At 45.6% G+C, this 24,564-nt stretch overlaps 1 protein-coding gene across 2 annotated transcripts in view; it reads right to left on the reverse strand.

The window, feature by feature from the left end:
• Window positions 1-24,564, reverse strand: part of PARVA (parvin alpha) — a 149,327-nt gene that overhangs the window by 26,342 nt on the left and 98,421 nt on the right. For both annotated transcript variants that reach the window (XM_080913255.1, XM_080913256.1), the window contains exons 2-5: window positions 21,686-21,775; window positions 20,917-20,987; window positions 16,861-16,963; window positions 3,518-3,658 (exon numbers count right to left, since the gene is read on the reverse strand). In XM_080913255.1, coding sequence (XP_080769381.1) covers window positions 3,518-3,658; window positions 16,861-16,963; window positions 20,917-20,987; window positions 21,686-21,775 — 405 coding nt within the window. The remainder of the gene's footprint in view (window positions 1-3,517; window positions 3,659-16,860; window positions 16,964-20,916; window positions 20,988-21,685; window positions 21,776-24,564) is intronic.

Below are 24,564 nucleotides of genomic sequence, written 5' to 3' on the forward strand. Positions count from 1 at the left end.
AATGGTACAATACAATTCAGCTCTAGTGAAAAAATGAAGTTATGACATTTGCAGGCAAATGGATACAACTGGAGATCAACAAGCGAAATAAGCTATGGCCTTTTTTTCTGTGTGTGTATGTGTGTGTGTATACACATGCATGTGCATGCATGTGAGGTGGGGAGGAGGAGGACGTACAGGACAGGGGACAAAAGAGGGACTAGGATACATATGACATGAAAAGAGAATGAGGTACTATCTTGGGTGAGGAAGTAGATGTGTAAAAGAGGGGCAGGAAGGTGGGAGAGCCGTGGGAGAGAAGGAGTTAGAGCAAAGTGAGAGAACACAGCATCATAACTCTGTCCTTTGTATGCTAACTTGGAGCAATGAGAAAGATGGAAATGCTATTCCATTTGTGTGTCTGTGCCCAGCCAATGTCTGCAGCTACCCATGGTACAGGCATCCCTCGGGATGTTTGAAGACATCCCCTCTGGATACAGGGAGATGACTTTCTATACATGCATAGATGTGTATTTATATGTGAGTAAATAAAATGCATGTTCTAGACACAGACAGACAGACAGACACACACACACCGTGCAGTAATACTCCAACATTTTCAGAGCCCATCTCTAGGCAGGCAGTTCATGGAGTCCTCATACACAGGCTCAGTACACAGCCTGGCTCTGCGGCTGCTCTCTAAAACAGATCTGTGGCTCCATTGTTCATCATTCTGTAAGCGGGACAGCAGTGTTGCTTCAGGGGACATCAAGCGTACCAGTCACCCTTTCTTGTTCTGGGGCAGTGATAGTGAAGCCGCTAGAATCCCTGACCCTGGCATAATAATGTTTGTAGTGTCAGACCTTCTCTGTGCCTTGATTTCCCCATCTGGGAGACAAGGGTAGTGAAAAGGATTAGCTGAGCTGGCTGAGTGGGCGCTGCAAGGGTTAAAATGGACATTAATATTTAAATGTGGTTTTATATACCAGCATTCTCAAAATTTTCAATTATTAAAAAAAAAAAACCCAAAACAAAACAGTTTGTGAACAGAAAAGCAAGATACCCCTAAAGTCCTAGATCAAAGACCTTGGTAACTCAGCAGCCTGCCCTGTCTCTCTTGTCTTGAGCATAAAGGTGACACCGTGTCCCCAAATGCACAGCCAGGCCTGATTAGAGAGAAAGGAGAGAACTTCCCCCTGTGAGTTGTGCCCGCTCTGTTCCTTCTAGAACACACTGCTTCTTCTTATAAACAAGCTCCAGCTCTTCTTGATACCCCGAGGCATCACAGGGAGCAGCCAAGGGAATAATTATCCCTTCTGACCCACTAAGCCATCTCCATTCTGAAGATCCAGCCAGGGAGAGTAATGCACAAGAAGTAAACAGAGAGACAGCAAAGACAGCCAACTAAATCCATCTGATACTAGCAACCAGCTTGCAAAGTGTGTGTGTGTGTGTGTGTGTGTGTGTGTGTGTGTGTGTGCATGTGATGTATATGTGTGAGGTCAGAGGTCAATATCAGGTGGTCAAGTGTCTCCCTCAAGGTTCCATCCACCTCCTATTTTGAGACAGCGTCTCTCACTGCACCTGGAGTTAGTTCCGTGACTCACTCATCCAGGGCTGGCCAGGGAACTCCAGAGCTCTCCTACCTCTGTCTCATCAGCACTAAAATTATAGGTAACTGGCACTACTCTGAGCTTTTAGTATTTTTAAAAATACGGGTGCTGGGGCTCAATCCAAGGCTTGTGAGGTAAACACTTTACCCAATAAATCAGGCCCAACCTCATGTGTCATTTTTTGAACATTATTTAATTTCCCAGGGGCACAGGGAAATAGGGCTCCTTAGCAGGGCAGCTTCTGGGGCGTAAAGCCAGGTCCTGTTCTCAACCCTCAGGTGACTTTGGCTAAGCAGAGAACACCCTGTTCCCAGCTTATCACACTGGTCTATGCTAGCAATGGTTTAATTATGCTGAAGGAGGTACTAGGTGTTTTGGCTCCAATGTCAGATGTCAGAAACGAGGGCAGGAGACAGGTCCTGGCAGCTATGAGGTCACTGTGGTAGGGGAGGGTGTCCTCATACTTAGATCCAAACACTGTCTAACCATTTTTTTATTTGCACCGTAAAAATCTGCATTTGTTTCTTAACAAAGAGAAACATCAGAAAACTCCCTGCCTAGGGACTGGCTGGCATTGCTAGTGTCATGTGACCCACTGACTTACTGTTGAATCTGAGCTCCAGTTTATATTAGATGTCAAGGCACACTCTTGACACAGCAAAAGAATGAATGTCCTGGGGGCTGGGGAGATGGCCCAGAGGTTCAGAGCCCTAGTTGTTCTTCCGGGGAACTGGGGTTTGAGTCCCATTCCCCACACAGCAGCTCACAACTGTTTGTGAGCTCCAGCCCCAGGGGATCTGACACCCCCTTGTACCCTTCGTGGGCTCTGCATCGGGCAAAACATCTATGCATGTAAAAGATATTTAAAAAGGGCAAGTGATCTATATTTTTCCTGAAATCTTTGAGCTATACTACCAGTGAGAGGTGGGACTTAAACAATCCTGTCCTTAGGGGTGGGAAGATGGTTCAGTGTGGAAAGGTGCTTGCTGTAAAACCTGGTGAATGACTGTCAACTTGATGTAACCTAAAATCAGAATCACCTGGGGAGAGTCTCAACGAAAGATTGGTTGCACTGGATTGGCCTGTGGGTATTTGTGGTGGACTGTCTTTTAGCTAACTGATGTAATATAAATGTGGCAGAGGTTACTCATTCCATTTATAAGACTGAAAACGAATCCCCTCCACTTAGGAGAGTTAAAAATTATGTTTGCAAACCTAGGAAAGGTAAAGGTCCCCTTTTACAGTAAGTGATCTCATTGCTGTGACCCTCATCCAGTATGGGGGTCACCATTCGCTGAACTATACAAGTGGAGAAGTCAAGCTGAGTAGAAGCGGTCAAATGAATCCAGGTGAAGGCGAAAGGAGAGAACTGACCCTAGAGAGTTGTATCCAGACCTCCAGATCTGTACCATGGCATGAACATTCCCCCTTCCCTGCTATGTGTCAGTCAGTCTGTCAGTCTATCAGTCAGTCTGTCTCTCTCCCTATTTCTCTAGTAAATAAAACATTAAAACAAACACTATTCTAGTGCTCGGGACCTCTGAGGTATCCATGTCCTTCTGAGGATCAGGGGAGGTGACAGAGCGTAGGCAGAACAAGCCTTACTCTTGGCCTCTCAGCATCCTCAAGTTCCTGCATGCAGGAGACAGCATTGCTCTCAGCAGGCTGTGTGGGTCTCAGAAATGGCTCCAGGAACACATCATTTCCTTACCAAGCTGACCTAGAGCCACAGAAAACCTTCCAGACAAAGGGACACCAACCTGGACATTTTATTATTTCCATCCCCAGGGGTTTGTATGATAGGCTATCTTTCCCGTGAAAGGTTATTTCTCAAAGAGAAACACCTTTGCAACCCAGGTTACAGTTTAGGAATGGTGGGGACACATTAGGGGCTAGCGTCATTTCATAGTCCTTTCCCAACTCACAGTCTACGTTCCACTTGATGCTCCTGGGAGGAAGCTTCAGGGTCTCGTTGATCTTCTCCAGCACAGTCTGTAGCTTTTGCTTCTGGGCAATCTCCGACTGGGTGACCTCTGCCACATTGAGCTTCTCACTCTCCAGTTTCTCTGGAGTGGGAAGGGAAAAGAGCAGCCAGCCATTATCTTGGGTCACAGGAAACCCAACTCACGCCTATTCCTTTATATGTTCACCCACGACAGCATGCAGTTATCTATAGTCAAGCCTAGGATTGTTCTGGGGATGTTCGAGTGTTGCAGTCCTATGCAATCCTCTTGTGTGCTTTAGTCATCTCTGTGTTGTTCAATTGCCTGGTACAATATCAAGGCCATTATCTACTGTCATCTTATATTGCTTACAGAATCATGACAAGTACAGATATTTTCAGTATAGATGTGATTTTTGTCCCAAAACTCTAATTTATAGTCCATTCTAATTCCACTTTTGTTGCTGTGATAAAACACCCAGCAAAAAGCAGCACAGCAGAGAAAACGTACGTTGGCTCAAAGTTCCAGGCAAAACTCCATCACCACGGGGAAGTCACAGTGGCAGGAGCCACTTGGTCACATGACATCACAGAGAGGTGAATGTACACATGCTCACTCCTGCTTGCTTCTGCTCAGCTCCATTTTTTCCACTCAAAGTTCAGCGCTTTCCACCTAGGGACTGGTGCTGCCCACGCTGGGCTTTCCCGCCAGTTAGCTTCATTAAGACAACTCTCCACAGAGAATTATCCCATGCCTACCCTGTGTAGGGTATAGACAGCTTCTCATGGAGACTCTACCCAGGTGACTTGAGGTTCTGTCAGTTGAATCTGCAGACATGAAACCTCTGGATACGAAGGACCACCTGTGCTGAGGACCTTCTAGAATCGGATGCTGCTCCTTCTCTAGTTGAGCAGGAGTCCTGTGGAAGTCCTTTGACTGTGCTGTAGACCCCAGGATCACAGAAGTGGGGAATTTAACCAGCCACTTTTGAATGCTCCTCCTCCAATTTGCTCCCCACCCCCCATTAGGATTCTGTAAACTCCACCCCACAGTTACCTGGCAATAGCCAGATATGCTCCGCCCTACAGTTACCTGGCACTATAAAAGGGGCTGCTTGCCCCCTCCTCCTCTCTCTCTTGCTCCTCCCTTGCTCTTGCTCCTCCCCCATTCTCTCCATGTGCTCATGGCCGGCCTCTACTTCTCTACTCCTCCTCTTCTCTCTCTGCCCCTACTACCATCTTAACTCCCCTCCCTATGCCCTGAATAAACTCTATTCTATACTATACCGCCATGTGGCTGGTCCCTCAGGGGGAAGAGATGCCTCAACATGGGTCTTCCAGAGGCATCCCCCTTCCCCCCACACCTCACCACACCCCCATAGAACATATCCTCTCTACTCTCTTTCTCTTTTTCCTAACATGGGTGCCGAAACCCAGGACATATCTTTTCTTTATCTTTTTATAAACCTATCACCCCCTCTTCTTTCCTAAGGACACCATTGTGTCCCAACTGACCAGCCTTCTGTCAGGGCCAGCTATAGACATCCTGTATGTTTGTCACCCCAATCACATCAGTCTGATGGAAGCATCTCTTTCCTTTTCCCATCCCCCACCCTCACCACAGGCAGTGTTACATTTTATCAGTTCCAAGGTAACACACCTTAAAAAAAACTTTTTTCCCCCACATCCCTAAAATCAGACTGTATCTTAAAACTGATGAGATCCTACAAGTACTACCATTCAGGTGGAAGACAAAAGAACCCCTCACTGGACTGCCACTACCCTGCTCTGATGAGCCCGAGGGAGCATCTGCAGAAAATAATCAGCTACAGATTTGAAGCAGGAAGGAAGCACCTGGTAATGGTGGGCGTGGACTTCTCTCTGGACGGCGCTCACATTGTAGTGTGCTTTAATATCAGTGAATCTCGTGTGTCCCAACACAGGAGACAGCTTGATCACTTTAATAATCTAGATTCGCTGTTCAATCTATCACAAAGGACAAAACAACAGCAGTCTCTGTGATGGGAATTACAGTGCCTGCTTCTAGATTCATCTAAATCTATGCCCCCCACCCCCCTGCTCATCCAGGACTAAGAGAACCCAGCATGTGTTAAAAACGGCTTTTCTCTGCATTTTTAAAGGCTGCCATATAAATATTTCAACTTTCCATCAGTGCTCCGACAAGTGCTTATTTATTTTTGGTAATTACAGCTTACACGAGTTATATGCCCTTTGGTGTGAGACTGTCCACTGGAGAGTCTGTGCAGCTTCGGAAGATCCATGAATTATTGTCAGCAGCAGGGCAGGATGGCTGCAGGCTATTTGTAAGTGCAGCATCCTCAGATGTATCTCTGCCCTCTTCAGTCGACTCAAGTCATCCCTCACTTCCGAAGTGCAGGGATTTATCAAGCACAGAGAAAACCTTATATGTATGTATGTATGTATGTATGTATGTATATATATAGTGTGTGTGTGTGTGTGTGTGTGTGTGACAGAGCAAGAGAGAGAGAGAGAGAGAGAGAGAGAGAGAGAGAGAGAGAGAGAGAGAGAGAGAGAGTGAGGGGGAGGGAGGGATGCGGGAGGGAAAGAGGAGGGAGACAGAGGGGAAGAGAGAGAGGGAGAAAGAGAAGAGATAAAAAGAGAGAAAGAGAGGGAGAGAAAAAGAGAGAAAGGGAAGGAGGGAGGGGAAGGGAGAAAGGCAGAGGGAGAGGAAGAGGGACCAGGAGAGGAGTCAGTGTGTAGAGCTCAGAGACTAATTTGTGGAAGTTTGCTTTCCCCTTCAACCGCTCAGGTCATCGGACTTGGTGTGAGCACTTTTACTACCTTTTCCACCTTTAAGCTGAATTCTTATCTTGGATCCTCTCCTTCTAAAGAAAGGGAAATTTTGTCACCTCTCCCCACCGCCCCCCATTGTTTCTTGATGTCACTGGAACTGTCCTTTTTTCATATGTTGACACTGCACACCCTGGGAAGGACTGCACAGAACTCGGTGGTGATAAAGCCGGAAGCCGGAGCCCGACCTGACAGGATCTGCTGGGCTAGGTGACTGCTGGCTGTCTCAGAGGGTGGGCAGGAGGGGACAAGGGTGTGAGAGCCACCTGCTTGCTAGCCCAGTCTAGATTTTCATACTCACACTCTTCTGCTGGCTACCGACAAGGTGAACACGTTCCACTTCTGAGTCTCTTTTCCTTCCTCCTTCTTTTTCACGGTGTAGCTCTGGCTGACCTAGAACTAACTATGTAGATCAGGCTGGCCTTGAGATCACACTCTGTCTCCCAAGTGCTGGGTATAAAGGCAGGTGCTATGACACCTGGCTTTGTCCTTGTTAAAATAATAGGTGGGCGACAGGAGGCTTATAGCTGCAGGCTGGCAAGGTGGCTCAGTGGGTAAGGCATTTGGCATCTGATAGTGCAAACCTTATGACCTGAGTTTGATCCTTGGATCCCATGTAAAGGTAGAAGGCGAGGACAGACTCTTACATGTTGTCCTTTGACCTCTGATTTCCAAATACATACAGCAGCAGGAATGTGTGTGCTCATGCACATATATATGCATACAATTAAAAAAAACTAAATAAAAATTAAGAATGAGATTATAGCATATACACACATGCATATCTCTACTACCCTTTTTTGTACAGATTTAAATCCCACATTTCTTTCTAGGCTCAGGTCATTCTTTTGAAAAAAAAACATATGTACTCTACAGAGCTTATTGCACATTTGACCATCCTCTGTAGGTATCCAGCCAGGGTCCAGCCCTGTTTCCTCTGTTTGCAAACACACATTCCATGTGTACAACTAACTGTTGGCTGCTGAGAAGAATAAGAGCCCACCTCACAGATCTATTCCTGTGTCTGCTTGTCTTCCTAGATCTCCTCTCATTAGTTCTTTTATTGCTTTACCTCAGTTAAGACCCACCCACCTATCTACCTACCTACCTACCTTCCTTCCTTCCTCATATGGTATGTGTATCTGTGTGTATATGTATGTGTGTGTATGAATGTGTGTTTATGTGTGTGTCTGTCTGTTTGTATATGTATGTGTGTGTATATGTATATAAGTGTGTCTGTATGTATGTGTATATGTGTATAAGTATGTCTGTATATATGTATATATGTGTATGTGTGTGTATGTCTATGCATGTGTGTATGTGTATGAGTGTGTTTCTCTGTGTGTGTCTGTGTATATGTGTATATGTGTGTGTGTGTCTATATCTATGTGTGTGTGCATGTGTGTACATGTTCATGTCTGTGTATGCATGAATATGGAGGCCTAAGGTATTTTCCTTAATTGATCTCTATTATACTTTTTGAAGCAGGGTCTCTCGCTTAGAGCTCACTGATTTGCCTAGAATGCCAGTGAGCCCCTGAGAATCCTCCTGTCTCCACCGTCCAGGTCTGTACATACAGAGGCTGACATAGCCAGCCTTTAATCTGGGTGTGGAATCCGAACTCAGGTTCTTATCCTTGTGCAGCAAGTCCTTAATCCACCGAGCCACAGCCCCACTGAATTATCTCTACACTTCCCTCCATGGTGCCAAGGAATTAAAGAAACTTTGTTTCCCTAGACTTCTAATTTCCCTCTTCTGTTCTTAGAGTAATATTAGCTGGGTCTGTTCAAAGCTATTGCTGAAGCATTATTGTCCTGGGAAGCCATTTCTCACACAATTCTGTGCTTCTGCAAATTGCCCATAATTGGTTAATTTTTAGGAAGTGTTAATATGATCTTACATAGATGGGATGTGGTTTAGAATGTTCCCAGGTGTATTTCTTTGTGACTGTTTTTTTTTTTTTTAAGAATACAAAGCTGTTCTTGTAGAGATCAGCTTTACAAAACAATGGAACGGCAACAAATTCAGGGAGTGTGAAGACAGGGCAGAGTTGATTCCCAGAACAATGAGATGGTCCCTAGGCTTTAACTCAGTGGTTCTCAGGGGGCCGCATATCAGATTATAATTAATAATGGTAGCAAAATTACACTTATGAAGTAGAAGCAAAATGATTTTATGGCTGGGGGTCACCACGACGAGAGAAACTGTTGAAGGGTCGCAGTGTTAGGAAGGCTGAGAGACACTGCTTTAACTCACAGAGCTGCAACATATATTATGTCCTCAAAGAATTACGAATGCTAAACCCCCTTTCCAATAGTACTGAGTCCACAGCTACTAAACTATTCAAAACCACTTTTGCTCTCATACATATGGGACACATACATTAATAAAAAGGATAAAGTCAATTTCTATGGACTATGTTTGTAATACACCTGGGTTCACCCACACCAGGGTTCACACACACTAGGGGTTGCTAGCACGAGGGGTTGTCCACACTAGGGTCACCCACACTAGAATTCATCCTCACTAGGAGTCACCTGTACTAGGAGTCACTGATAGTAGGAGTCACTTGTACTAGATGTCATCTGCATTAGGGCTCATCTGTACTAGGGCTCGCCCTCACTAGTGGTCACCTGTATCTGAATCACGTTAACTGACTTTCTGTTGGTATTGCTTTTCCTATTCTTCCTCCCCTGCTATCCTTTTCTCTTTTGAAAAACATTTTTATTACATAGATGCATTTAATTATGTGTTTATCGATGTACATGCATGTATCCGTGCACCATGGTTAAATAAAACATAGTGAAAAGACCATGGTCATCCTGAGTTAAGAGATCAGATGAAGAAGAACAGGGGGCTATGGTCAGATGACCTGAGGAGCAATACCAGGTCTCAGACTTTCCTGGAATTGTGTGTCTTCTTATCTCATGCTGTCTACTGGTTTGGAGTGTGTGTGTGTGTGTGTGTGTGTGTGTGTTTGTGTGTGTGCGCAAGCGTGTGTATATGTGTTTCAAAATATAATGAACAGACCATGGACTTCAGTATATAACAGTGATGCTGTGAAATGTGTCCCAGTTTTGCCTTGTAGGTGATATAGGGTAAGAGCAACCTCTGGGGGAACTGAGGATGTAGCCTCCTTTAGCCACTTCAGAAGAGAGGAATCCCAAAAAACATGTGGCTATTGAGCATGGCTAGGGAGTGTTGTGTAGCATTCTTTTAAGTTAAAATTTTTCCATTTTGGGGAGAAGCCTGTCAAGAGGATGTTCTAAGGGGAGGTGAAACATCCCACCCTGCAGGGATGTTCTTTAAGCTCAGAAATGAAACAACTCGAAATAACTTCAGGAAATCCCTGGAACCGATCAGATTCACTAGGCCCCTCCCTCCATAGATGAGTCTTAGACAGGCCATTGTCTAGAAGACTTGCTGACAATGTAGGCTGCCTGTAAGAAGTAGAGCCACCAGACACACTCCAACCTGTTGAGCTGCCTACAGCCTGTGCACTGTGTTCCTCAATCCCAGCTTTCATGAGCTGTCACCCATGCTGTGGTGGGCTTTGGTGGTATCTGAACTTGGGTTTCCTGTTGGTTTCCCTTTCTGGAGTGAGTGAACACTTGTTCACATCTTCTTAGGAATGGTGTCACAGAACAGGAAGGCATTTCCTCCTCTGCCTAGGGTTAGGACACTCTTGCTGCGAAGTGTTGAAGGGTTGGTGCCATTCCCATGGGGTGGGTTTCATAAAGAGGCAGGCCAGTGGACCACCATCATCTGTCTCCCCCGTAGAGTCCCAAGCAGCACAGAGATGCCTGTATCAATTAGAGCTTCCACAGGCATGACACCTGGTGCTTCCTTTGAGATGTCTTTCTCCGAGTTCTCCAGGCCCTCCTATTCACCTGATGCTTTCCGTTCCCACTTTCGGCCCAAGGCTCTTTCTTCTCCCACCATGGATTAGAGAATCAGCTGAAACCTCTTATTTTATGCAACGGAGAAAGGAACCTCAGGATAAATGCTCTTGCCTCAGTGTCCCGGAAAGGGTAATTTTAGGTCAAACTGTCATATAGTTGCTCTAAGGGCCCAGGTTACAATCAGAGAAGTTGTGTTTTCATTAATAGACCTTTTATTTATTAATTACTCTGGGAGTCAGGGTCTAATACAACAATTCTCAACCTGTGGGTCATAACCCCCACAGGGGGCACATCAGATATTGACATTATGATTCATAAAAGTAGCAAAATTACAGTTAAGTACCAAGGAGAATAATCTAATGGTTGGGGGTTCACCACAACATGAAGAACTGTATTAAAGGGCCGCAGTATTAGGAATATTGTGATCAGTTAGTCTAATATGTAGTCCAGACTGGCTTCAAACTCATATGTAATTGAGGATTATCTCAAAATCCTGATTTTCCTGTCTCCTCTCCTTTCCAAATGCTGGAGTTTACAGGTGACTCCATGTTCTGTGTGTGTGTTAGGATGGAATTTGGAGCTCTGTGCATGCTAGGCAAGCGCTTCACCAACTGACACACGGCCCACCCCCAGCCTGTCAGTAGTATTCTCATTCTCTCTCTCTCTCTCTCTCTCTCTCTCTCTGTGTGTGTGTGTGTGTGTGTGTGTGTGTGTGTGAGCACTTTGAGACAGGATCTTTCTGTGTAGCCCTGTCTGACTAGCCTAGAACTTTCCACGCTGACCCAGTTGACCTTGAACCTTCAGGGATCTGCCCACCTCTGCCTCCCGAGTACTGGGATTAAAAGTTTTCATCACCAAACCTGGCTTCTTTGATAGAATCTTGTTAGCATTTTTCTTTTATATTACTTACTTGGTTATTATATTTTGTTTCTGCTTTTTTTGGTGGTTTTGTGGTTTCTTCTTTTTTTGTACTAGAGATTGATTGAACCTAGGGCCTTGGACATGGTAGGCAAGTATTTTATCAATGAGTTATACCCCAAGGCCTGGTGCATCTATAATTTCTAAGGCATCTATAAACGTTTTTCTACCAGATATTTGTCTCTGTGCTTTAAGGAAAATATGCTGCTAGCACAAAAGAGAAAGGCTCAGAAAACAAACATAGCAGTGGGCACCTGGGAAGTCAGTGAGGTCATCCCCCAAATGCCTGGGGCTCTAAAAAGGGGTGTTTTTCTGCAGGTAAGCTAGATAGATAGCCAGGTCTGATGCTGCCACCCAAGAGGTTCTTGAGCAGAGCACATGCAGAGGGTCATGCCCATCCCAGGTCACCTGTCTTTTCCTGGCTGTTGGCATCACCACCAAGCTCACGTGACCCTTGGTCAAGCCATCCCTACCTTGGCACCTTGCTTACTTTCTTTCTGAGTCATTGGCCCATGATGTCATCCACTCGGCTGCTCCTGCTCTCCAGGCCTATCCAAGTTAGTAAAAAAGCACTCAAGCCCCAGATATTGGAGGTGCAGTTTCTAATGATGCCTGGTTTATCTTCATACTATTCACTGAGAATTTGATTATTTATGCTGCAGAGAACAAGTTAAAATGACCAGGAATAGGCCCATAACTTGATATATAAATGCCATTCTAAACAAACAAACAAACTCCTAGGCTCTTTGAAGAAGTAGCTACCAGAGGACAGAAAATATCATTTGAGCCTAGACTACTTTATGATGCAATAATGCAAGGGCATGCCAATAAAACAACATGGGGCTTCAGCTGCATATCAAGAGTCCAGGAGACAAAGGGAGAATGTTCCCAGCAACCAATGTACAAAGATCTTTGTCCATGTTGACATAATTAAATAGCGGAATAAACTGATTATCAGAAGTAATGTTACAGCTCTTCCTTGTGTGAGAATTCTAGCAAATGAATATAGAAAAAGGAAGGAAAAGGAGATTCATCCTCAGCACACAACTGCATTGATTAAAGCAGAGTCAGTCTACTAAAGGCTGTGACACTCTGAGAGAGTTAAGAGATGTCCCCATGGTCTCAAGGTCTTTCTCCCTGAATAAATTAATCACAAAGAGGAACAGTGGTAATGTTGTAGGGAAAAAAGTGGACAAGGCCACCCTAAGTCATTTGATTGCATGCCCCCTGTGACAAGTCACAGTGACTACTGGGAAGGGTGGATCGTTTGGGGGAGCGGCTCCCCAAACTGTGTAGTAGTATTAATGTAATCCTTACCCTACAAAACTGCATTCTTCAGACGCGCAACCTCATGAAAGACAAGGAATGACAGAGAAACCACTGTGAACTCAAGAGCAAAGGAGACTTGTCAGCTAAACTAGCGTGTGAACTAGGATGCTGAAACTGAACATCTCATTAGAAAGTAGTGCATCCTGGGGGGCTGGGGAGATGGCTTAGCAGTTAAGAGCATTTGTTCTTGCAGAGGACTTGGGTTTGGTTCCCAGAATCCACATGGTAGCTTACAACCATTCTAAATGGATCCAGTGCCCTTTCTTGGCATCCCCAGGCACCAGGTATGAATCTGGCATGTAGTTATACACACAGGCAAAAAATACATACATAAAATGGAAAATAAATAAACCTAAAAAACAATGTAAAACAAGAAAATAGTGTATCCAAAGGAGGTCTGTAATTTGGTTAAAGAGCTCCTTAAGGTTATTTTTTTCAATTTTGGTATTGGAGAGATGGTTGGGTCAACTGTGAACATATGGGAGTTTGGGTGAACAATATGTGGAAATTGTACAAACTTTGTGACTGAAAGCCTAAAATTAGTTCCAAGTCACAAAGTTTAGAAAGAAAGTGACAAATGTCCTATGGGCTCATTTAAGTGTTGAGCAGATTAGCGAGATGTAGAAAGATATGGAATATCTCCAGCATGCTATAGAGGCAAGAAATGATGTACAGGACCAAAAGATGGAACTGAAGAACTAAGAGTAAATGAGAAGTTCTAAACTAGTGCATCTCAACCTTCCTAATGCCGTGACCCTTTCATACAGTGCCTCATGTTGTGATGACCCCCCAAATGATTAACCTATTTTCATTGCTTCTTCATAACTTATTTTGCTTCTGTTCTAAGCCATAGTGTAAATATCCGGTATGCCGATGGTCTTAGGTGACCCCTGTAAAAGGGTTATTTGACCTCAGAAGAGTCGGGACCCACAGGTTGAGAACCACGGTTCTAAGCCAAGGTGGCCATTGCATCATGTAGCGAGAGAACCTGCCCCGCTGACTAAGCCAAGCTCTTTCATGAGGCTTTGCATGTGTGTTGAGTGACAGGATGGATGTGACACACAGGAGATGGAAATACAGTTGCCAAGACTTGTGAAGATGAAGGCAAGTGAGTAATCTAGAGGACTGAAGTTCATCTGAGCAACGAGCTGTGCACAGCGAACCCACCACTGGAGCAGAAATGGAATGGCTTTGGTGGGGAGAAACAAGGGAAGCAGCCTGTTTGGGACAGGCTGGTAGCAAGGCAGCTAGGGGCTTTCAGGTGGAGACCCTTTGGGGACTTAAGCTTGGCAGTTTCAAGGACAATGGAGTGACACGAGAGCCATTATGGTAGCATCAATGGTTGGAATCGCAGGAATGGCTGGAAGCATCCATGAAGTTAAAAGAAAGAAGATTGATGATGAGTCTCTGGTTAATTTTCATCTCTCTCTGCTTCCTGATTGTGTGTTATGAAACTGCCCAGCTGTCTCATGCTCCTATCACATGTCTTCCCTGCTATGATGGGCCATACCCCATCCAAGACAAGAACAAATTCTTCTTTCTTTAAGCTATTTCTTACTAAGAATTTGGTTGCAGCAAGCAGAAAACTAATACACTGACAAACGCCAACCATGACCGGAAGAAGCAGAGCCTTGGGAGAAGACAGTAGAAGGTGTCAGCATCAGGGAAAGTTGATGAAAACACTGGAGGTGGCTGCCATGCTAGGAGATGGGAAGGGGGGAGGGAGTGGCTAGCATTGGCAGCAGATGCAGGGGGCACCAAATGCTCTTTTGAAAACTAGTAGGCTGGGGAAGAAAGATAGCAGACTAGAGGGGCGCTTAAGGTCGCAGGGGTCATTCACACCTGTCTCTAAACTGGTCTATCTCAGGGGTTTCTATGACATTCATTATGGTGTTCACTGGTTCTTTTCACCTGGGCATCTTGCCTGTGGGTTTGGAATGTGTGTGCCCCACCTTACACCTACAGAGGGCTAAACTGAGGTCCACCTGTGATTCAACTTTGGGACATGAAGATTGACATCTCAAGTCATCTGACCTGTTCATACTCGAGGCCTGATCTGGAGCTACACAGACGTGATGTCAGGTTCTTTGGTAACCCTTCCCTGGAGGCAAGATGACTCTGTGGCCATGTTCCATCCTTGCTCCGAGAGCCTAGCATAGGACATTTTGAGGCAGCTTCTGAGTCTGATTAGAAATGGTGCTTGAGGGGCCAACAGCTGCAGCCACCGGGGACACGCTCAGTGGGGCTCATATCTTCTCCACGGTTCTGTGTGCCCAAACCTTCCCATTTTGCATTCAGCTAGCATTTACAACCTTTAAATATTAATACTCATTAATATTGATGTTTGAGTACCAAATCAGTTTAGCTTCCAAGAAATTACTAGATTTTACATTAGCCATTCATTCGTTTACCTAATATGCATTGATTAAGTGCTTGGTGATGTGCAAGGCAGCCTGACAGAGCCGGAGAAAATGGGAAAAAATAAATAAGACCTACTTCATGACTTCATGTTGGTAACCCACATGTGCTTACCTACACAGCTACAACCAACACATAAGAAAAGGCATGCATGTAAAAACACATCTATATATATGTGCATACATACACACACACACACACACACTTTTACAAGCTAAATATCCCTTACCCCAAATTTTTGGGATAACATTTTTTCTTTTCAGATTTCAGGTATCTATTTTTTTTCTTTAGATTTCAGGATGCTGCCATGTATATGAGACATCTTAGGGACAAGACTTAAGTCTTAAACACAAAATTCCTTAATGGCTCATCTACATTTACAGAAGCAATACAAAGCCTAAAGGTACTGTTTATAATTGTAGATAGCATTGTTAGGTAGCCATGTCTGCTCATAAACTCATTATACAGCGCAGGGTGGGCTCAAATGTACAAGGGTCCTGTTGCCTGAGCCTCCACAGTGCTGGGATTATTGGTATGTGCTACCATGCTAAGCCGAAGCTATTTTAACACAGCATCACTGGTTGCAACTCACCACGTACATCAAGTGTGGAACTTTCAGATTCTGGAGTGTTTTGAATTTCATAGAATTGAACATTTCCATTTTCCCCTTAGACAGATATAGGGGTGTGGGATGAGCATAGGAGACTCCATAGCTCTGTCTTCCACAAGTGGCCGTAATGCATAGAGTGTAAGAGGGACAGCCCTGAGTCCAAAGGAATGGACAATAATGGTGCGTCTTGGTAGATGGAGGAGGAAGAAAAGGGCCTTAGAGACAGACACAAGAGTGAAGCATTGGGCTGAACACACGGCATATGAAATCATGCACTGTGGCAGACATAAAAATGGAAAAACCAACAGCAAGGACAGCCATTTAACTTCACCTGTAATGCCCTGTCATGTGACTTATGTGTGTAGGTGTCTTGAGGAGAAGATACAGACAGTTGTGAGGTGTGGGGAGGAGGACCCGATACCCTGAGGGCTGTGCTAAGTGATCAACAAGAAAGTGACACTAGGAGTTTTAGATGAGGGTGGACAGGACCTGGGATGTCACCAGGTGTCACAGCTAGCAGGAGACAGACCAGAGGTGGGATGAGACAAGTAGGTGCAAGCTCAGAAGCTTTTCAACTGTTCAGTGCAGGGAGGTGACTGAAAATAGCAAAGCAGCCAGACTCAGGAGAGGTTTCTGAGCAAGGACATCTTAGCAACACTGTACCTGGGGGTTGCTAGCAAGGAAGGAGGGTGGTACTTCTCTAGAAGGGTTTACTCAATCCCAAGTGCACCCATGCAGAGGTGGCTAAGAGGCAGCCAGACACAGGAATTAGAATCTTGGGCTGGTGTGGGCCCGAGACAAAGAGATGAGAAGGGAAACCTATTTCATCCATTCCCTACCAAGATCATCTCAGAACTCTCCTTTCCTTCCCATTGGTTCTAGATTTCCACATGAACAGATGAGGGGCACACAGGAAAAGTACTCCCATGCATGCGTGTGTGTGTGTGTGTGTGTGTGTGTGTGTGTGTGTGTGTACCTGCACATATGTCTATGTGCCACAAAAGTCTAAAAATACAAGGGGCTATTCAAGCATGTGTGTAAGGCCATCCATGAGAACAGTTTCTGGAGGGTGTGGGATGGTTTGTATCCCCCGGTGGGGGCTTCTCATCAACTTGGCTGATGACCCTGGTTAGCCAGGGAACAGACTTACACTGTTCCAAAAGACTCCCCCACCATTCCAGCACATAAAGCAGTACCACCCAAAGGTAGCTGAAGCCCTCATGTTTCCACCCCACTCTGTCCACCTCTCTCAGGTGGGTCACTGTGACCTAGGACTGCCTCTCAGCTAAGAGCTAGCCCTAGTCTTCCCTCTCTTACCGAAGAGCTTTTGTAGGACTTGGCCATCATAGAGATCTTCAGCGAGGTCCTTCACGATGATTCTTTCTCCCACCAATACATCATTGATCCAGTCGATGAGCACCTACAGAGACAGTGTGGGAGTCAGACAAGAGCTGCTGCACATCTGTTTGGAAACTAGCTTTCTTGTGCTAGATAATTCAAATCTGCAGAGCAGGCATGGGACCAGTGTGTAAACAGTAGGTGTGAGCCCCAATACCCCTGTGCATTTGCAGGGTGCTCTAGCTAGATTGCCTGTCAACTTGACACAAGCTAGAGTGATCTGAGAGAGGGAACCTCAATTGATAAAAATGCATCCAGATGATCTGGGTGTAAGAAGCCTATAGGATATATTCTCAATTAGTGATTGAACTGGAAAGGGCCAGATTCATTATGGGTGTAACACCTTTGGGCTGGTGGTCCTGGGTTCTATAAGAAAGCAGGCTGCGTGAGCCTTGAGGAGCAAGCCAATGAGCAGTGTTTCTCTATCGGTTCCTGCCTCCAGGTTCCTGCCTTGTTTGAGTTCCTGTCCTGACTCCCCTCAGTGATGAACCACCAACTCTATGCTAAAATAAACCCTTCACTCCCCAGGTTGTTTACTGATCATGGTGTTTTATGACAGCAATAGGAACTCTAAGACGTGAGGGGTTAGCCCTTCTAGTGTGGGCGGTACTGGTGACTCTGATGAGCTTCCCTGCCCTTGCTAGGCCTTCCCCCAAAAGGACAGGCTTCATACCAGGCAAGAATATAGAGAGTTATGCAAATGGGTCAAAACCCAAGCCCCACCTACTGACTTGTGTGTGTACCACTGTCATCTACAACTGTGTGCACATGTGTCTACATCCCTCGTATGTCCATGATATGTGTGTGGCTGACTCACAGCCCTGTGCATGCGCACAGTCTTGTCATCTCTGAACTTGTGCGTGCTCATCTCTGTCATCCGTGAGTCTGAAGCAAGCTAGTTATTTCTGTTGAGCCTCTAGTTTCTGATCTCTAACACTGTGGACCAAAGTACTCCTGAGTTAGGTGGTTGAAAAGAATTGCCCATGACAGTGGCCATATACTCCAAGAAAGACAGGTCTTCTTGGCATATCAAATGCTCTCCCTTTATGGTACATGGCAAGGTAGTTCCTGTCAGCTGGTCATGTTGTACCCATAGTCAGGAAGCAGAGCAAGATGAATGCTGGTGTCCAGCTTGCTTTCTTCTCCTTTTTATTTTGTTTGGGTCCTCAGCTCACAGAATAGTGTTGCCCACACCTAGAGTAGGTCTTCCTAAATCAGTTTAACTTAGATAACTGCTTGCAGTCATACCTAGAGATTTGTTTGCACAGTGATTCTAAATCCTGTCAAGTTGGCTATCACAAGGTCCTACCCAGGAGAGAGCACACAGAAGGAAGCAACAGTGAATAGATGCTCCCCCAAAGCCTTGCTTTCGAGGAGTCTCTGAAGAGAAGAGAGGGTCTGTTGTAAAGACTAGGATTTCAAGGTGGCCAATGTAGCCTCGATCTGGAACATCAAAGCTCTCCCTGGCATGAGAGTATGGCCATGGTGTGCTTTGCTTATGCTCAGTAATGTGCACCTCCCATCTTCTTCTGCAAGCCAGGTCCTTGGTCTAGATTAGTGTTGGAGCCCAGACAGCAGATCTTCTTCTGATGGTTTCTTCTTGGAGGTCTCTTGGACTATTAGAGCACTGCCCACCCTAGCACAGGAGTATACTATGCCAGCTCCAACTGTGGTGGTCTGAGTCACAATGGCTTCCATAGGTTCATGTATTTGAATAGCTGGTCTCCAGTTGATGGAACGGTTTGGGAAGGATTAGGAAAGGTGGCCTTATTAGGGGAATTATGTCACTAGGCTTTCTCTCTCTCTCTCTCTCTCTCTCTCTCTCTCTCTCTCTCTCTCTCTCTCACACACACACACACACACTCTGTGTGTGTGTGTATCTTTCTCGGTCTCTCTGTCTGTCTGACTCTCTGTCTCTGTCTGTCTCTCTGTCATTCTTTGTCTGTCTGTCTGTCTGTCTCTCTCTCTCTTATGCTTACGTATCTTCGGATTCAAGCTCTTAGCTATTGCTTCAGCACATGCCTGTGTGCCTGCTACCATGCTCCCCACCATGAGGGTCATGCACTCTAACTCTCTGGAACTGTGAGCCCCAAATTAAAAGCTTCCTTATATAAGTTGCCTTAGTCACAGTATGTTGTCATGACAATAGAAAAGTAACTGATGCCAGCACAGAGTCAACCCCTCTCCAGTATCTGCCCCTCAGGCCAAGTGCCCCAGACAGGTACAAGGGCTGACAGAACCTCACCTGCAGCTGTCCCACCTTCTCCCTGCATGGCAAGGTGAGGGCTCAGGGTCCTCCTTGGCCATGGCAGCCAGAAGTGGGTACAGCCCAGAAAACAAGAAGGGTCCAGTTGCTCATTTTTATAGTTTAACATGTCTGTGGGGCTCTTACTGAGACCCAGTACAACAATAAAAGACAGCTTTTAATTTGGGGCTCATGGTTCCTAAGGGTTAGAGTCCATGACCATTATGTCAGGGAACATGACAGAAGGTTGGCATGGCACTAGAACAGTAGCTAAGAGCTTGTATCTGATTCTACTTTTGAATAGCCTGGTGTGTGTGTGTGTGTGTGTGTGTGTGTGTGTGTGTGTGTGTGTGTAGCCATGGGAATGCACTTGCATGTGGGCATATGTTTTCATGTGTAGAGGCCAGAGGTTGGCTTTGGTCATTTCCATCTCCACCTTACTTTTTTTGATTCAGTGTCTCTTTAGGGAACCTGAAGTCACTCTTGCTGAGCTAGCTTTACCCATCGCCAGCTTCCCTCCATAAAAGTACATGCCAGCAAACCCAGTTTCCAGTCTGGGTTCTAAGATCCAGACTCAGATCTGCATGCTTGCATAGCAAGTGCTTTACCCACCAAGACATCCTCCAGAGCCTCATCTGGCTGCTTTTATGAAAGGTTCTTTCTTTTTCTCACATCCTTCTTCCCTTCCAGCCAATACATATGAAATGCCTGCTATTCATAGCATGCTGTGCTAGACACTGGGGATAAAATGATTCCAAAGAAAGGGCTAGAAGAGAGGGAAGGGGGAAAGAGCAAGTACCAGGCCCAAGAGCTGAAACCTGTGGAGAGGAGACTAACACTCTAAAGCCAAGGGGCCATTGCTGAACAGAGAGGCTGAGTCATAGCCGTGGCCATTAGAGAGGACTTCTTGAGGAAGTAGTGTGCAGGAAGCCAGAGGCAATCAAAAGAGAGGAAGCTGCTTAAAGAGAGGCCTGGGGACAGGGAGTGCTGCAGCTAGAAGCCAGCTGTCCCCGTGTTGCTACAAAGATTATCTGAGGCTGAAGAAAGAACCAGAGCAAAGACCCAACTACCATCCGAGAATCTGCATTTAACAGAACACGAGAGACGGGCTTTGAGCAGGAAGATAGGATGAGTGTACTTGTGGACTATTCATTCACTTTTCTGTTTTTAAGTGAGGCTTGGGAACAAAGAGGAGGGACATAGGTCAGGGGGCAAGAGGGGAAGACTTGAACGGCAGAGGAATTGCTACCTAATAGCCAAAGGCCACATACTACATATAGTCTCCCCCTGCCCCATCCCCTTCCTTATTCCAGGCTGGTCTCAAACTCTATGTCACTCAGGGTGACCTTGGATTTCTGCTGCTTCTGCCTCCACTTCCCAAGTGCTGGAATGACAGGCATATGCTACTATGCCAGGTGATGCTCTGGTGGGGCTGGAACTCAGAGCTGTGTGCACACTAGGAAACCACTCTACAGAGCCACTTTCCCAGTCCCCCAGATCCATCTCTCTCAAACAGTTAGACAATAAACAAATCAAGTGGCTTCCTAGGACTCAGTTTCCTCACCTGGAGAATGGGGCTGTTTCTAATTTTGACTTTCCAAGTTCCTTTGAGGAACAGTGACATGACATTACCCTCCTTGCAGTGGCCTTTATTTGGGGCCTTCACTACTCCTGCCAAGGCTGGAACACTGTGGGAAAAGCCCCCAAAACCTCTCCCTACTGATTCTTACCTTCATCAGCTCTTGAAGCTTGGGATCATTGCGTGAGTTTGGGTCGACCATTGTCCGCACCTCATTCTCCTCTGTAAAGGGAAACAGGGTCTGTGTTGAATGCTGCCTATTGCACAAGCAAAGTTCTCTCATTGAGAGCAGCCTCGGCCTAACTGGCGACAGTGAGTGTTCAACCGCAAGGGAACGCTGAGGCAGAGGAGACAACACTGATGTGAAAGCCAGCAAGGCTGGGGAGGAGAGCTCTGACGTGGTGTCCTCTGGATGTGTCATGGCTGCTACACTTACACTCACAACAGCTGTGGTTACCTGAACCAGATGTGCACATGTTTAAGCCAGCCATCCAGCCCGGGTGGGGGAGGGGCTCTAGAGGCCCCATCCCTTGCTAAGGAGTTTTAGGCAGTGGGTGGTCTCTGAGGATCTCTGAGGAAGGAGGATGGTTCTTTGGTGGTGCCTCCCATGTTCCAATGGTAGCTCCACAGCTGGGCATACATGGGCAGCATCAATTAGATTCAGTGGGTCGCCCACAAGAAGAGGAGGGAGAAGAGATGAGAGTAAGAAGGAGGGCATGTTAGGGGAATTTTGGAGTTAGAGAGAAAAGAGAAGTGGATACGATCATATTTCATTGCATATGTGTATGGAATTCTCATTCTCAAAATTGAAAAAAAATTCCTAAAACTAAAAAAGAGAGCAAGAAAAAGAAAAGGAGTCTGGTGGGGGTGCCTAAGCTCGGTGTGCACTAAGCTATTCTTGAGACAAGAAGGACAGTTACCCAGCATAGTGTCCTCGGGGTCCAGCTCAAAGGAGATGGGGCTAAGAGGCAGGTTGATGGCGTTCATTCCTTCCTCCTGGAACTCGGACACTGAAAGACAAGGAAGATCCTGGTCACCTGTCGGGGAAGGATGGATGGGGTGGAAGAGGGCTCTACCACATCAATACTGTCATCGAGGGGACGCTCCTCCCTCAGTCAGCTCACAGCTGCTCCCCAGCCTGCCATTGATCCCCGAGGCTTCCCTAAGGCAGCCTAGCTGTCCCTTTAATTTCAACTTTCTGCCTGTCCTTCTCCTCACTTTCCTGAGAAAAGGGGATAAATGCAGAGATCCACCATCTCCCAGAGAAGGTCCTAGAAGAGACAGGCGCAGGGTGGGCACAGTGGCATCTGTGTCCTCCAGGGATCACAGTGCTTCCTCACAGTGGTCAGGAAGGAGGTCGTTGATTTCAGTCTATTTTCTAAGCCCTTTCCCATGTGCAGCCTTCCCTGAGACATTCTGTGGATGATTCGCCCTCCCTGTCCCCGGCTGCCATGTGGGGTGTCCAGGGCTCTGGGCTCTGGTTTGGGCTCCTCAGCTCTCATGAACTTTGTGACTAGGTCCAGGCACTTCCGCTTGTTGTCATGTATTCTCAGCTGAAAATGAATTTCCAAAGTGTCTTTGTGTGTGTGTGCGTGTCTGTGTATGTGTGTATGTGTATTTGTGTGTGTATGTGTGTGTGTATGTGTGTATGTGTATTTGTGTGTGTGTATGTGTGTGTGTATGTGTGTGTGTATGTGTGTGTATGTGTATTTGTGTGTATGTGTATTTGTGTGTGTATGTGTGTGTATGTCTATTTGTGTGTGTGTATGTGTGTATGTGTATTTGTGTGTGTATATTTGTATATGTATATTTGTGTGTATGTGTGTGTGTGTGTATGTGTGTGTGTGTGTATGTGTGTGTGTGTGTGTGATATGGAGGTTAGGTCAGAGGACAACTCATAGGAGTAGCTTCTCTCCCTCTATCTCTTCTTCTATCCCTATGAAATACAGGGGCTAAACGTAGGTCATCAGGCTTGGCAACATGCTACCATTACCCACTGAGCCATCTTGCCAACCTGACTACTAATTTCTCTTCACTTTACTGGAAATCTACAGTACAACTTAGAAAAAAAAAGTTAGAACAAGTTATTGATCTACAGCCTCACTCCTCCAAGCACACAACCCCCACACAGACTTTGGGGGGGGGCAATTTCTACCCCCAAGCACAGTAGGGCAGGAAGAACTTGATGTTAACCTTGGTTTCCTCCTCCTAAAAGCTGGATCTCACATCCTTTCACAAGGGCCGTTTTCTGGGAGGGTGTTGGTGCCTGAGAAGTTTGAAGGTGCTAATCCAGTGACAGCAATGAACCACAATGAAAGCAGCGGCCCATCTTTCCGTCTTATTTATTTATTTATTTATTTATTTATTTATTCATTCATTCATTCATTCATTCATTCATTCATTCTTGTTGACTCAGCCCTCACTGGTTGCAGCCTAGACTCTGGAGAACTCTGAAGGGAGCTGCTTGCCCACTTGTAGCTAGCTAGGGAATGAGTCAGCAGCACCTAGATAGAGAAGCAGGTGTTACCTTAAGGGGAAACTAACACTAGGAAGTCCCTGGCCAGTTGACTCTTGCAAGTATGTTGTTTGAGTGTATGTATGTCTATGTGTGTATATGTTGGTGTGCACACCCTGCATACAGGGCACAGAAGAAGCTATCGGATGTCTTTCTCTGTAGCTCTCTGCCTTATGGTAGGGTCTCTCACTGAGCCTGAGGTTTCCATCCCCAGTGCAGCGGTTACAGGCAGATATAGGTATGCTCAAATTCATGTGAGCACTGGTCCTCATGTGTATGGAGTAAGTGCTCTTACTCACTGGACTATCTACTCATCGGCTTTTAACATTCCTCAGGGCCTTACCCAGCTCCTGTCTCCAAATTCATTCAACTGTCATTCTGTATAATTCTCCAAAAAACATAGCAGGAAAATACAGGTGACCTCAAACACACACTCTGGGGAACTGTTAGGCACTGGAAATATTTAACTATGGCTGTAAGGCTGGGCTTCCTGAAGGTTGGGGCTCCTGTCTTCTGACTTTTCTGCTTGTCTCTCTGTACAGGTCTGTGGGGTTCTAAACAGTCATTTAAATTTCAGTCAATGAAGACTCATTTCATAGCTACACCAAACACATTTGAAGTCTTGGGTGTCTATAGTCTTCACAGCACCATGACGCAACATCTCCCACACAGGAAATCCAACTGTCTGATGTGCTCTTAGGAGATCCTGTTGGCCTACACACTGAGAATGTCCCAGTGAAAGGTCTAGCCAGGCCTGATGGATGGACCCCTGTTTACTCTACCAGTCTCCGGAGACCTCAAGTATAGACATCCAAGACAGAATTTGAGATCCGGCACCCTCATGTACACCACAACCATGCACAGACAAACTCTCTCTCCCTCTCCTCCTCCACCTCAGTAGGTGGTACTGTTTATCCCAAGTGTGTCCAATCGGCGGTTCAAGGGTTCTCATGGGTGTTCACCAGCTATATGTGACCTAAGGTGGTTATGGATATGGTCCAACATAGAATTATAAACATACTTAAAACACAATGAGATATATGTGTATCTGTATGTATATGTGTGTATGTACATGTGTGTATATATATGTGTGTATGTATGTGTATATATATATATATACATACATATATATATATATATATATATATGTATATATATATATATATATATATATATATATGGAAGAGAGAGACAGAGAGAGAGAGAGAGTGAGAGAGAGAGATATTATTTTGTTTTGGTAACTTGGTTGCATGGTGCTTGAGCATGAACTTAGAAGATGAAAGC

The sequence above is a fragment of the Micromys minutus genome, assembly GCF_963924665.1.
Source record: "Micromys minutus genome assembly, chromosome: 2".
NCBI classification, from domain to species: Eukaryota; Metazoa; Chordata; class Mammalia; order Rodentia; family Muridae; genus Micromys; species Micromys minutus.